The following is a 14,119-nucleotide window of genomic DNA, read 5'->3' on the forward strand; positions in this document are numbered from 1 at the left end:
GGGTGCCTGTCAGGGTGGGTGTCTGTCAGGGTGGCTGTTATTCTACGCCGTCTGTCAGGGTGGCTGTTATTCTACGCCGTCTGTCAGGGTGGCTGTTATTCTACGCCGTCTGTCAGGGTGGTTGTTATTCTACGCCGTCTGTCAGGGTGGCTGTTATTCCACGCCGTCTTTCAGGGTGGCTGTTATTCCACGCCGTCTTTCAGGGTGGGTGTTATTCTACGCCGTCTGTCAGGGTGGTTGTTATTCTACGCAGTCTGTCAGGGTGGTTGTTATTCTACGCTGTCTGTCAGGTTGGCTGTGATTCTACGCAGTATATCTCAAGGAGTTCCCTGCATGTAGTTGAAGGGACACACTGTATTGAGTCACCCACCAGGAGTTGATGTGGATGGTTATTGTAGAACCAGTTAGTTTCTCCAGGGAAATCAGCAAGAGGAGGCCCGGAAATGAGGGAAGAGAGTGAAGGGAGAAAAGAGCAGTCAATGTGGAAAACGGAACAGGGGCCCTTTTCATCATGTGGTCCCATAGCTGCCCCCCCCCCCCCCCCCCACATTCTAAAAGGGCAGCATGTGTGGAGACGGAGAGTCTCTTATTTTCCAATGGAACAGTCCACAATCTACTGAGGTGGCCACAGCCGTGCCTGAGAGGGGTCCTAAAGTGTGCCCTGTACATGGGAACCCATATTAACTACAATGAAGTGTTCACTTACAAAACATTAGGAACACCTGCTCTTTCCTTGACAGACTGACCAGGTGAAAGCTATGATCCCTTATTGATGTCACCTGTTACAACCACAAGGATTTTTAAGCCTTGAGACATGGATTGTGTGTCATTCAAAGGGTGAATGGGCAAGACTAAATATTTAAAGTGCCTGTTGAACGGGGTATGGTAGTAGTTGGCAGGCTCACCGATTTGTGTCAAGAACTGGAAAGCTGCTGGTCGACAGTTTCCCATCTGTATCAAAAATAATCCAGGACTTCCAGCCAACTTGACACAACTGTGGGAAGCATTGGAGTCGACATGAGCCAGCATCCCTGTGGAACGCTTTGGACACCTTGTAGAGTCCATGCCCCAACGAATTGAGGCTGTTCTGAAAAGGGGGTGCAACTCAATATCAGGTGGTGTGGTGTGGACTCTACTAGGTAAGGTGTTCTTAATGTTTTTTGCACTCTGTATATACATAACAATTATGTGAATGCACCCCATATTGCTATTCATGGGAACCCATGGAAGTGCACTAAATGTTCACTAATGATGTGAACACATCCCTTGGCCCATGTTGTTAAGCCCCAGTTCTGCCCTATTTCAGTCCATTCCTGGCATTCTCAAGTGATGGTGTCGGCAAGAGTACCCTGGCTTGTTTGAAATACCATGGAATAATCTGGGTTTTCCGTACAAAGCAGAAACATGGCAGACACCGTCCAACCCTCCTCCCAAACCACCCCCTAATTTTACGCTGACTCTGACACAAAAACACACCCTGAACTTTCTGATGGCCTGTCACAAAATTCTAGTTCTCCTCAGAGACTTTGTGGGAAGAATACTTAGGTGCCATGGTAACAAGTAGTCCCAAATGGCCATTGGTGGAGTGCGCTTTAAGCACAGTAGTGCAGAGGGACTAACTTCAGGTGAGACCAGAGATTCTTCCCAAACCCTAAGGTGCATTTAGAGGTGGAGAATGCTGCAGTGAGAAACGTGGAGGGAGAGAGACAGAGACAGAGCGGCGTAGGAAGCTAAAGAATTCACTCACCTTTTAAGGCCCTTAAAATCTGACTTGGTAGACAGTGTGTGTATTAAGGGGACATTGGTCTTGTCTATTGTAAGGACATTTTATTTTGTCGGATATCCCCTTTTTTCTAATCAATCTGCCTTCAAATGTTCTTCTGAAGTATATCCTTATTGCCATCTATGTTTGATAGGAATTAGCTTATCATGTGCAATATATAGGATCCTCTTAAGTATGGGCATTCCCTCAGTGTGGTCCATCACAATTGAAGGCCCTCCAGGCAAAGAGAGTGCCAAGCCTTTGTTTCCCCAACAGTGGACCTGATGTGATGGGATGTGACCAACATCTACGATGTCCTACAAAATGTTAACTGGGATATTGGTAATGGCGTGCTAACCTAGCACTGGTGGTCTCCTTGGGACTTCTGGTTCTGTGTATAGCCCAATGTCCTGGTCTTCCCTTGAAAAAGATGTTCCCAAGGGCAAGTAGCTGAGTAAATAAAGGATTGTTACCACTTGCAGACATTTATTTTACCTCAGAAATCCCAGAAAGCAAAAATGTTCCAAATGAAAAGCCTAGAATCCTGGCTGTGACCTGAGGCAAAGGCTAGTAGCTACTGAAACACTAGCCATGATAAAGGACAAGTTCCAAATGAAGATACAGTAAAACATCCTTAAAAATGGTTGTCCATTGTGGGTTAGGCAAACTGTGATATCTTAGAATGCATCACATGCCGCACGCACGCGCTCAGACGAGGTCGGATACACTGACTGACCCCTTTGTTCTGTCCTCAGAATGGTAAATTCAATCTGGCTCTCTTTATCCTATTTATCTGTCATGATATGATGTAATTCATGTCCATTTTAATGAGTCTGTCAACAGTATGGTTCGATGGTTTTTTGTTGTTACTTTTACCCTTTTTTTCTCCCAAATTTTGTGGTATCCAATTGGTAGTTAGTGTTGTCTCATCGACTCAACTCCCGTACCGACTCGCGACAGGCTAAGGTTGAGAGCCGTGCGTCCTCTGAAACACAACCCAGCCAAGCAGCACTGTGTCTTGACACAATGCCCACTTAACCTTGAATCCAGCTGCACCAATGTGTCGGGGAAACACCGTGCACCTGGCGATCATTTCAGAGTGCACTGCTCCCGGCCTGCCACAGGAGTCACTAGTGCGCAATGGGACAAGGACAAACTCTCCCCTAACCCGGATGACGCTGGGCCAATTGTGCGCTGCTCTATTGGTCTCCCGGTCGCGGCCGGCTGCGACAGACCCTGGACTCAAACCCAGAATCTCTAGTGGCACAGCTAGCACTGTGATGCAGTGCCTTAGACCACTGCGCCACACGGGAGGCCTTTGGATGGAAGTTTTATCTGTGCTGGTGTTTCTCTCTTTCTCTAAACGTTTCTTCATCTCACTCCATCTTATTCTTTCCATCGCCACCAGAACAGATGAGTAATCTCTTTCTACGGGGTCTGCCCAGTGGCCGCCAGGTTCTTGCCGAGGCCCCGAGCAGCTGTTCCCTAATTACCATGGTGCAACGCACGTGGCCGGCGGCAGCCTCATCGAATCAATGCCCCTCAGTTCAACCTCCCCTCCCACCTCCATCTTAGTATCCAACCAACCATGTGCTAATTTGAGTCCGTGATTGGTGTTAATTGTTTCTAAATAAAATATAAACTCCCCAGAGTTGTCCAAAGTTATTGCTTTTAATGATGATTCCCGAAACCGTTTTGTCTCACAATATGGACACTCGCTGAATGCAATACAGGCTTTTTTGCCTTTTTTTTTTGTGTGTGTGTGTGTTGAGGCTGAATGAGTCTTGGAATATAGGACCTCTTTTATGCCCAACCAGTGAAAGAGTTACTTCAGCTAGCTCCTCAGTTGTCATGTGAAACAGGAAAAGGAGGATGGGAGTGTTTGGCTCAATGAATAATGTACATGTTTGTGTATTTCTAACCCTGCCCTGCCGAACTGGTGCAGTGTAAGGCTTTTTAACAGCCGCTCATTGCAGCTGCTGAAGCTTCAGGCCTAATTCTCTCTCTTCATCCCTGAGTGACATGTGGCATGTTTGATAACACTTCCTCTGCTTCTTCTTTTCATGCTTTTCATTTCATCCTGAATGCTCCCAGGAATGCAGTAAAGCTCAGGTACTGTATCTGTTAACACCCTGTGGGTGAGGGTGGGTGTCTGTCTCACTCATGACTGTAGGTAGTTTTACCTTTTATTATAGACAGACACCTTTCATTTGATGGTGTCTGAAATGATAAAGGTGTTTTCCCCCTTTACCCCTAACAGTCAAATGCATTGTGCTAAAAACTACTTTTACCTTTGGCTATATTATTGGGGCATGAATTGAAAAGCTATTGTGGTTGTATAGAGATTCACAATGTCACATCTGAAAATGACTCAACTATCCTGATATGGACAGCAAATGCAAATATGTTCAGTTAGAGCAGTGGTTCCCAAACTGTGTGGTCCTTTAAAAAGTATGGCTGTCAACTGACTCTTGAAAGTTGTAATAGTAGATTGCATGAGGTGCAATTTTGAAATTGGGTCGTGCATCATCAGTTTTCCTCTTGTCATTGCATACATTAGAGAGCTATTTATAACTTGTCAGAAATGTCCAGATCAACAAGCCCATGTCAGCTAACGTTATTTTGGCCCATAGATTTTGTAGTAACGTTCAAGTCACTCGAATATCACATGAATACACATTAGACATGTCAACATGAATAGAGATGTTCCCCAATGCTGGAAGGAGGGCCTAAGTGAACGTTTGGGAGCCCTGAGTTAGAGATGTAAAGCATACATGGAATTTGGTCACGTAGGCTACAGGTAATCACGTAGGCTACAGGTAATCACGTAGGCTACAGGTAATCACGTAGGCTACAGGTAATCACGTAGGCTACAGGTAATCACGTAGGCTACAGGTAATCACGTAGGCTACAGGTAATCACGTAGGCTACAGGTAATCACGTAGGCTACAGGTAATCACGTAGGCTACAGGTAATCACGTAGGCTACAGGTAATCACGTAGGCTACAGGTAATCACGTAGGCTACAGGTAATCACGTAGGCCACAGTGCAGTGAGCATGATAACCATGATTGCCGTACCTCCTTAAGGATTATGAAATGATATAATGACTGTAATTTAGCTGTTGGAGGAACATCTAATCTCATCCGCTGAACAACGTCATTAGTGGGTTTGGAGAACAACAAGAACACCCCCCCCCCCCCCCCCCCCCAAGATGTTTTATTGTCACATACAAGCTCCTGAGTCAATCCAAACTAATAATTGGGTCTGTGAACTTTGACAAAATCTATATTTTCTAGTGCACTGTCTGAACAGTTCTAATTGTTGTGTGAACGTTGCTGTGTTGATTACGTACATGAACCCAAGTCATGAGTTGAATAGCCTAGAAGACTATCCATTCTTGCAGAACAATGCTTTTGTGAAGAACAGTGTTTTTGTGTTAGCCCTATAAATTGACTATTGCTTTAGATTGAGGATACTATATTTAATGATTGATACTCAGAGACTTTATCTATCACATATTCCGATACTCCAATATCCCCATATTCCGATTTGGCTCCAGGATGCTACCTGCGCCGGACGGAATGTGACTCGAGAGGGTTAAGAATAGGAGCTAGGTGAGCCGTGCCCAAAACGAAAGAGAGGAGCGAGACTAACCTGTTAGACAGACGTGCCCGTGGAAAAGCAGGGGCCCTATTTTAGGAACTTTATTTTTTTGAAGTTCTGTTCTGTACCTAGGTTCAGCTGCTGCATGGACACAAGAGCCTCAGGTTGAAAGGATTTACACTATCACAGAGACTGATCCATGGACTACTGTAATGACCAACCAGAGACTGACAAGTGATACAGACAGATCCAAGGACTACTAATGACTGACCAGGGACTAACCAGAGAAAAACATTTGATTTTTTTCCTTCTCATTTCCTCTTCCTTTTCTTTACTATACTTAGACATTTGAAGATCAGTAGAAAGAAACGTAGGCCTGTGGAGGGAAATGGGCTCTAGGTGGGGGTGATATCAGGCCATCTAATCTCTCTCACTGTCCCCGTCTCTGTCAACATTGGACAATGACATGGCTGTCCTGTTGTCACAAGCAGGGTATGCCTGGCTGGGACAGTGTGTATGTTTTCCCTCTTCTCTTTTTCATATTCCTGTTTCCTCTCAGGGAGACTGGGGGAAGGTGTGGGAGACATAGTGCCTGGCTTACCTTAAGATAGTCGGTGAAAGAGTGTTATCAAGTCATAGTTGGTGACCTTCCATTGTAATCCTTTAACCCAATTTGGAACTGTCTCGATACTCTTCATCTCCTTGCTCAATCTCATGTAGTCCCTCGGTAGGTCACACACAGTCACATGCAGCAAAGATCAAATGTTTTGTTGCTGATCTAATGGTGGAGTATAGTATTTGGTGATCTTTACCAAGCCCTGTTCATTTGTAGAGTTAAACACAAGTCACTGTTGGTCTGAGTCAGAGGGGTTGGGTTAAATGCGGAAGACGCATTCAGTTGTACAACTCACTAGGTATCCCCCTTTCCTAATATCTGGTGGTCTTCACCAAGCACTGTTAATTTTGTAGGGTTAAACACAAGTCACCGTTGGTCTTACTTGCACAATTCTCAGAGCCACTCATCAATTTTGCAGACTGAGTAAACAAATGTTCAATGTCCGAACACGTTAGTGTGTTCCTAACACACATCTTAGTAAAGACAGGGGCGTCTACTCCTATCCTTCTGAATGGTTTTTCTCCTGCTAACTTGCCCTACATCTTGGGAGGATTCTTGGGACTATTGTTTCAAAGGCCTCTTCCTCCCCCTCCCCTCATATCCTAGTGGGCCACTCCTTTCCGTGTTCGGCTAGGAAATCCTCTCCACTTCCTGCCCGGAAAAGGAAACGGAGCCCGTGCTAACACCTGCCAACGCGTGCCAACAGCAGCACAATACCCTGACACCTCTTGAACTGGCACAGGTGGCGTGGGAACAGTAGTCAGTAGCCTCTTGTGTTCTCTGACAGGAAGTCAACCCTAGAGGAGCAGACGGTAGCAGTGTATTATTTTTTTCTTCTTCTGTAAGTCACAGGCCTGGCCCCTTATTGATATGCACAGTCTGCTATTTAACAAGGCTCAAGACTGTTTCTCATGCATGCTAATTAGCTAAGGTAGCATGCATAATGTACTGTAGAAATTGCAACGTCAAGATCGATACCGGCAGTGTGGAAGCATCCGTTCTAGCCGCTTTTGTTAGTTTGACGGATGCTAACCGGTTATTAGCAAGGTTTTTATATTAGTTGGAATAATCAACCATTTGCAAAACTACAGTCAAGCGAAGCCTTAGATTTAAAGCCAGCCGTAACAGATCTAGTCTTTATATGCTATTTCTCTATTTCTTAAGTAGCCAATGTTATTCAGTGATAAGAGCATTTGCATTGGTTAACCTTTTGAAACGTGTATTTTCAGTGTTTATCTGGCAGTGTCTGTACTGGCTTTGACTGGTACTTGACTTGTAGAAAAGATGTTGACTGGATAGAAAGGAGGGTTTTAGCTGAGGAGACTCGTCTTTGTACTGGTAGTATGACCAGCTACTGTACTGTCTGAATGGGGAAGTAAACGTCTGAAACACTTTTACTCGTCATGAAGAGAAAAAAAATAAAGGCTACTTTCCCCAAAATGTTTGTCAGTGTGCACATTGTTAATGATACAACTGACTGTAAATGCTTCAACTGGAAAAAGTCACATGAAGGAAAAAAACTTTTATGTGCCTTGTATGTCCCCCTACAGCATGTCTCTGTACATACTGTATGAGAGTGTCTGTGTGCTTTTATCTCCCTTACCGTGGTAATGAGCTTTTTACGACCCAAATGCTGTGCATCAACAGGCAAACAGCATCACGTGATCCAAGCCCATAATGCATGGAACATACTTATAGCCATAGTGGTAGCAGGGAACATTAGAAATGGCTGACGCCGAATGGCTCACCGCCCCCCCCCCCCCTTCAACTGAATCTGTGACTGCATTAATGTTACGCTCCATTTGCACTGTCACATCAGTGTCACAATCAACTACAACCAATGCGCCCCTGCCTTTCCTTTGTATTTAGATTGAGATTGTTCAGCAGAATGTCAACCCCATAGTCTACATCCCAAATGGCACCCTGTTCCCTACATAGTGCACTAAAAGTAGTAGTGGTCAAAAGTAGCTCGTGCACTATGTATGGAATAGGATGCCATTAAAGGGTGACCGAGAGTGTCTGGCTCTTGTCCCCAGACTCGATCCCCACCGCAGTGATGTAATGATATAATGACGCCCCAGTGCCCCTGGTGATTGTTGCCAACAACGCTAATGATCAAGCCATCAGCACCAGAAGAAAGCACCTGAGCTTGGCGATGCATGACGTCATCGCTTGGGGGCTGGAGAGGGTGACGAGATTCATGTCCTATTGGTTGGCTAGAGGCCGGCCAATAATACATACCACCCCTGCTTTCGACGTATTCTCTTAATGTAATAACTATACAGTGTGTGCGTGAACAAATAGCCCTTTCCAGAACGACTCAATACACACAACATGCAAATGTAGCATTTACTATTCTGTTGACCCTAGATTGATCTGCATCAGAGCCATATCTGGACATACTGTATATATGTCTGTTTGCTATATATAGTTTTGATCAGAATTTGTTTTCCTATCCAACCCTGCAATAACAAGAACCACCATAGATCACTTGCTAATGGAAGGACATCTGATGTTGAAGAAAGGCAGCACGGTGGCAACACATAGTTTTGACTGTCATTGTAGGAACACCGCTGGGTTTTCCTATTTGCCCAGATTGGCAGTTTCTTATTGTGTGATTTGAAAATATCAGCTCAGCTCCAACCCTATTGCCTATATAGTGTTCTACATTTGACCAGGGACTATACAGACCATGTAGGGAATATATACATTGGGACGTGGCCTTGAAATACGCTTTAAGCCATTGTTCCCTGTACCTTATCATTTAAAGCACTGTTCTTCTCACATCTCAGTCTCTGTCAGCAAGCCTGGCCCACTGGCCTCATATTTGACTGGGGCTTTTGTGTTTCCAATAACCAGAAGCCTACCTAGTAGTATGGGTGTATCCTGGACACACACAGTTATACACTCCATGTACATACTGTATGTGCATGCATACAGTATATACACACACCAGGCATACCGCACATGTGTGGTCATTGTCTGCAATGTGATACCACAGCCCTGTCTGCAATGTGATACCACAGCCCTGTCTGCAATGGGATACCACAGCCCTGTCTGCAATGGGATACCACAGCCCTGTCTGTAATGGGATACCACAACCCTGTCTGCAATGGGATACCACAGCCCTGTCTGCAATGGGATACCACAGCCCTGTCTGCAATGGGATACCACAGCCCTGTCTGCAATGGGATACCACAGCCCTGTCTGCAATGGGATACCACAGCCCTGTCTGCAATGGGATACCACAGCCCTGTCTGCAATGGGATACCACAGCCCTGTCTGCAATGGGATACCACAGCCCTGTCTGCAATGGGATACCACAGCCCTGTCTGCAATGGGATACCACATGGGGGGGTCGGTGACCAGACTGCTACTCTCTCTGACACAAATGTGTGCCCCCTTCTCTCTCTCTCACACACTCCCTACAAGTTGTTGTCCCTATGCTTCTGTCACCACAGCAACCAACACGCCCCGCGGGGGCAGGTCATGCTCAGTTGCCGTGGTTACTATACTCCGGGTGACATTGTCATACTGACTTAAAGCGATTCAAAGCAACACCATTTGTCTCCAAATCCATATTCCTCTTGTTTTATTACCTGCTGTCTGAATAGGGCCCTCCTTTCCTCTCCTCTATCTGCCCAGGAAATGGCTTTCCCTGGTTCTGTTGCCATGCCAACTGGCTGCAGCCTTGGTTGACTGCTGAAGTGAGTGATAATGGCATTACTCTCTCTGGGCTCCACTCTCTCTCCCTCTCTCCATTGACCCCTTTTGATTTCTGTGTGTTGCTCTCCTTTGCATCCTCTGTTCCCTGCCTATTTTCTGTTTATTATCTGTTTATCGTTAGCCTATTCATCCCCATTCCTCTCCCTACATCCACCCCTCCCTCAGTCTCTCCTCTTCTGTTTCTCTATCCCTCTCCTCCTTTTAAGCTGTGTAGACTGTGGGTGTAGAACAGCAGGCACCAGCGGCTGCTCTCTCAGCCTCAGTGAGGGAGGTCCCTATTCAATCCTCCCGTTCACCCCTCCCCAATACACACACAGACTCATACACGTCCCCCTGCTTTGGTCGACAAATGAACCAGGAGTAGTGTTAACAAAGCATCACGGAGGCGGTGGCTCCTAGATTTCAGACTAATCTAATGGTGCGTAAAGCCTAGTGAGCGAGTCGGTGCGTGCGCGCGTGTGTGTGTACAGCCAGTGGATGTGCGTGTGTGTGTGTGTACAGCCAGCCTACCATCGACAGAGAGCAGGGAGGGGAGGGAAGGAATGAGAGGTAGGATGAGGGAGCGAACGTGAGTGAAAGTGCTGTCAGCCATTTTAGCCAGTTTTTTTTTTCTTCTTTTTTTTCCGGCTTTATGATCCACACACCAGAGCTCATTGGAGGAGGAATCTACCTAGTTGGCATCAGTATCAAAAGAAAGAAGGCACGACCAGCATCCTCTTGGGTAGTCAGACCTTTCACTCTCTTTCCTTTTTTTGCATCCTTGCGTTGGCAGACCATAGCGGGGGGGCTGTGCAGGCTGGAGTTAACCCCCGATACAGGGCTGCTGGTGCGTCTGAAACCGTGGCCAGCTTCGGCGGATACTCCCCGAGCGTCACCCCCTCTCTTCCCAGAGAGCGAGAAGCCCGGTGGATAGACGAGAGGGGAGGAAGATGGGGGAGAGGCGCGCTGCGGTATAGATGGCTGGATAAAGAATGTTACATTTTAGCCCAGCATATATTGTGTCATTATGAAACCATTAGCAGCATCCGCCAGCCATGGAGTCCCGAGCCAGCAAGATAAAAACCTGGTAAGTATCGACGTGCGCATTTATTTTGCTCTATGACCCACTCTCTGGATATGATTACGTACCCTATAATGGCTGCGCATCAGGTTTCTTTCGAGCCGTGCCAAGATTAATGAATATGCAGGGCCCAGCCCACTATAACCCAGCGCAAGACCGGAGCCTGGACACATTGAATCACAACCTTTATTTAGAGGCAGTAGTGGTGTAGGCTAGTCACCATGGCCATGTGCTCGCTGTCAGTCTCTCGTTGCAAGGCAGGGTGGAATGTTTACGACCATGACTCCAGACTGTCTGTGTTCCTCATGCATTTTGAAGATGCACTTAGATGCAATCAAAGTATTTGATCCTAAGTGCATGATGTGCCCCTAGGAAAAAAAGGTTAGCCAATGTCTTGTGCAAATGCAGTAGCCTACAGGTACTGTAGATTCGTTTTTGCAACGTTGGGTGTGTTGTGATGTGCGGGTTGATGGGGCAGCCTTCGTGTGGGCTGCTGTCCATGGTGCTAGTAGTGACAGCCAAACTCGAGACAGCGATCAGGGAGACATTTGTAGGCTACTGAGCGATCTGCACTTGAGCTGTAGGTGAATTGATCAGCTGCCATCAACCGCTGGTATCAATCAACCCTCAGAGGCCTCCTGCCTAGCTGTACATCACAGAGATGGACAGATTGGGGAGGGTAAGTTACATCTATCAGGCACACAGATTTAACCTTCTCTCTCTCTACCCTCTTTCTTTCTCTCACCTCTCTCCATCTCCTCAGCAAGCAAGAAGTAGGCTAGTTTATAATATTAATATAATGCACATATTAATTAGCGAAACAGTGGGAGACTACAAACATAAGAGTATCATCTTTCTGGAGCAGTGACATCATGCCCATGACTAATATGTGGAAATAGCATGTCTATTTAGTGAGAGTAGGTGGTTGTCATAGTAGCATGGCTATTATGAGTTAGTGCATCTATTTGCTTCTCTCTTTCTGTTTCTCTGTCTCTCTCTACTGCTGTCTCTCTCGCTCTCTACCGGTCTCTCTCTACCCCTCTCTCACTGTCTCTCTCCTCTTTCTCTCTCGCGCTCTCTCTCTCTCCCCCTCCCTTTATCTCCTCCTCAGCAGCAAGAAGTAGGCTAGTTTGTAATATTAATATAATGCACATATTAATTAGCGAAACAGTGGGAGACTACAAACATAAGAGTATCATCTTTCTGGAGCAGTGACATCATGCCCATGGCTAATATGTGGAAATTGCATGTCTATTTAGTGAGAGTAGGTGGTTGTAAGTCGCTCTGGATAAGAGCGTCTGCTAAATGACTTAAATGTAAATGTAAATGTCATAGTAGCATGGCTATTATGAGTTAGTGCATCTATTTGCTTCTGTCTGTCTCTCTCTCCCTCTGTCACGGTCTCTCTCGCTACCGGTCTCTCTCGCTACCGGTCACTCTGTAATATACAATGAACAATAATATAAATACATGTGAAGTGTTGGTTTCATGAGCTGAAATAAAAGATCCCAGAAATGTTCCATATGCACAAAAAGCTTATTTCTCTCACATTTTGTGCACAAATTTGTTTACATCCCTGTAAGTGAGCATTTCTCCTTTGCCAAAAGAATCCATCCACCTGACAGGTGTGGCATATCAAGGAGCTGATTAAACAGCATGATCATTACACAGTTGCCCCTTGTACTGAGAACAATAAAAGGCCTCTCTAAAATGTGCATTTTTGTCACACAACACAATGCCACCGATGTCTCGAGTTTTGAGGGAGCGTGGAATTGGCATGCTGACTGCAGGAATGTCCACCACAGCTGTTGCCAGAGAATAACATAAACCGCCTCCACATCATTTTAGAGAATTTGGCAGTACATAGCTTCATGTGGGTGTGCGGTTTGCTGATGTCAACGTTGTGAACAGAGTGCCCCATGGTGGTGGTGGGGTTATGGTATGGGCAGGCATAAGCTACGGACAACGAACACAATTGCATTTTATCGATGGAAATTTTAATGCACAGAAATACAGTAACAAGATCCTTAGACACATTGTGAGGCCCTTTTCGTTTAAGGTAACTGTGACCAACAGATGCATATCTGTATTCCCAGTCGTGAAATCCATAGATTAGGGCCTCATGAATTTATTTCAATCAACTGATTTTCTCATATGAGCTGTAACTCAGTAAAATCTTTGGAATTCTTGAATGGTGCTACTTGTATTTTTGTTCAGTATAATTCCTGTCCAGATTTTGGATTGCAATATGAGTAGTAGGTGATTGTCAGCAGCAAAGTTACATTATAATAGGTTTCTTGTGTGTTGGTTGGTAAGACTGTTTCTATCTCTCCCTCATATCTCTGTGCCACGCCAGCCATGTTGTGTCAGTCAATGGGCTCCGGCTGTGTAGAGTAGTATCACAAGGTAGGGTGAGGTAAGCCTCGGCAGAGAGAATATCCGTCCCGTTTTAATCGGACACCTAGCGCAAACGGCTTTCGTCTCTTGACCCGCCCAGCTCATGAAAGTGATAAGCCGCCCACCGCCAAGGTCTTTGTCCAGGGGGAACTCTGGGAATAGCGCCCGCCGTATGTGGTCCTCCAACATCACAATCTTTCTACCTTATCTACCTTGGTTCAGCCTCTATTTTTTTATTACACCTTTATTTAACCAGGTAGGCTAGTTGAGAACAAGTTCTCATTTACAATTTCGACCTGGCCAAGATAAAGCATAGCAGTGTGAACAGACAACACAGAGTTACACATGGAGTAAACAATTAACAAGTCAATAACACAGTAGAAAAAAAGGGGAGTCTATATACAATGTGTGCAAAAGGCATGAGGAGGTAGGCGAATAATTACAATTTTGCAGATTAACACTGGAGTGATAAAGGATCAGATGGTCATGTACAGGTAGAGATATTGGTGTGCAAAAGAGCAGAAAAGTAAATAAATAAAAACAGTGTGGTGATGAGGTAGGTGAAAATGGGTGGGCTATTTACCAATAGACTATGTACAGCTGCAGCGATCAGTTAGCTGCTCAGATAGCTGATGTTTGAAGTTGGTGAGGGAGATAAAAGTCTCCAACTTCAGCGATTTTTGCAATTCGTTCCAGTCACAGGCAGCAGAGTACTGAAACGAAAGGCGACCGAATGAGGTGTTGGCTTTAGGGATGATCAGTGAGATATACCTGCTGGAGCGCGTGCTACTGATGGGTGTTGCCATCGTGACCAGTGAACTGAGATAAGGCGGAGCTTTACCTAGCATGGACTTGTAGATGACCTGGAACCAGTGGGTCTGGCGACGAATATGTAGCGAGGGCCAGCCGACTAGAGCATACAAGTCGCAGTGGTGGGTGGTATAAGGTGCTTT

The 14,119-nt window shown here is 45.6% G+C and overlaps 1 protein-coding gene across 14 annotated transcripts in view; it reads left to right on the top strand.

Annotated features, from left to right (window-relative positions):
- LOC123993519 (rap guanine nucleotide exchange factor 2-like) overlaps nt 1-14,119 on the top strand; it is a 157,443-nt gene that overhangs the window by 86,789 nt on the left and 56,535 nt on the right. For 7 of the 14 annotated variants that reach the window (XM_046295737.1, XM_046295745.1, XM_046295741.1 and 4 more), the window contains one exon: nt 3,857-3,874. The exons of 6 other annotated variants lie outside the window; for them this stretch is intronic. In XM_046295737.1, coding sequence (XP_046151693.1) covers nt 3,857-3,874 — 18 coding nt within the window. Of the gene's footprint in view, nt 1-3,856; nt 3,875-10,181; nt 10,776-14,119 lie in introns of those variants that run through there. One more of the 14 variants, XM_046295750.1, reaches the window with a different exon arrangement.

The sequence above is a fragment of the Oncorhynchus gorbuscha genome, linkage group LG13, assembly GCF_021184085.1.
Source record: "Oncorhynchus gorbuscha isolate QuinsamMale2020 ecotype Even-year linkage group LG13, OgorEven_v1.0, whole genome shotgun sequence".
NCBI classification, from domain to species: domain Eukaryota; kingdom Metazoa; phylum Chordata; class Actinopteri; order Salmoniformes; family Salmonidae; genus Oncorhynchus; species Oncorhynchus gorbuscha.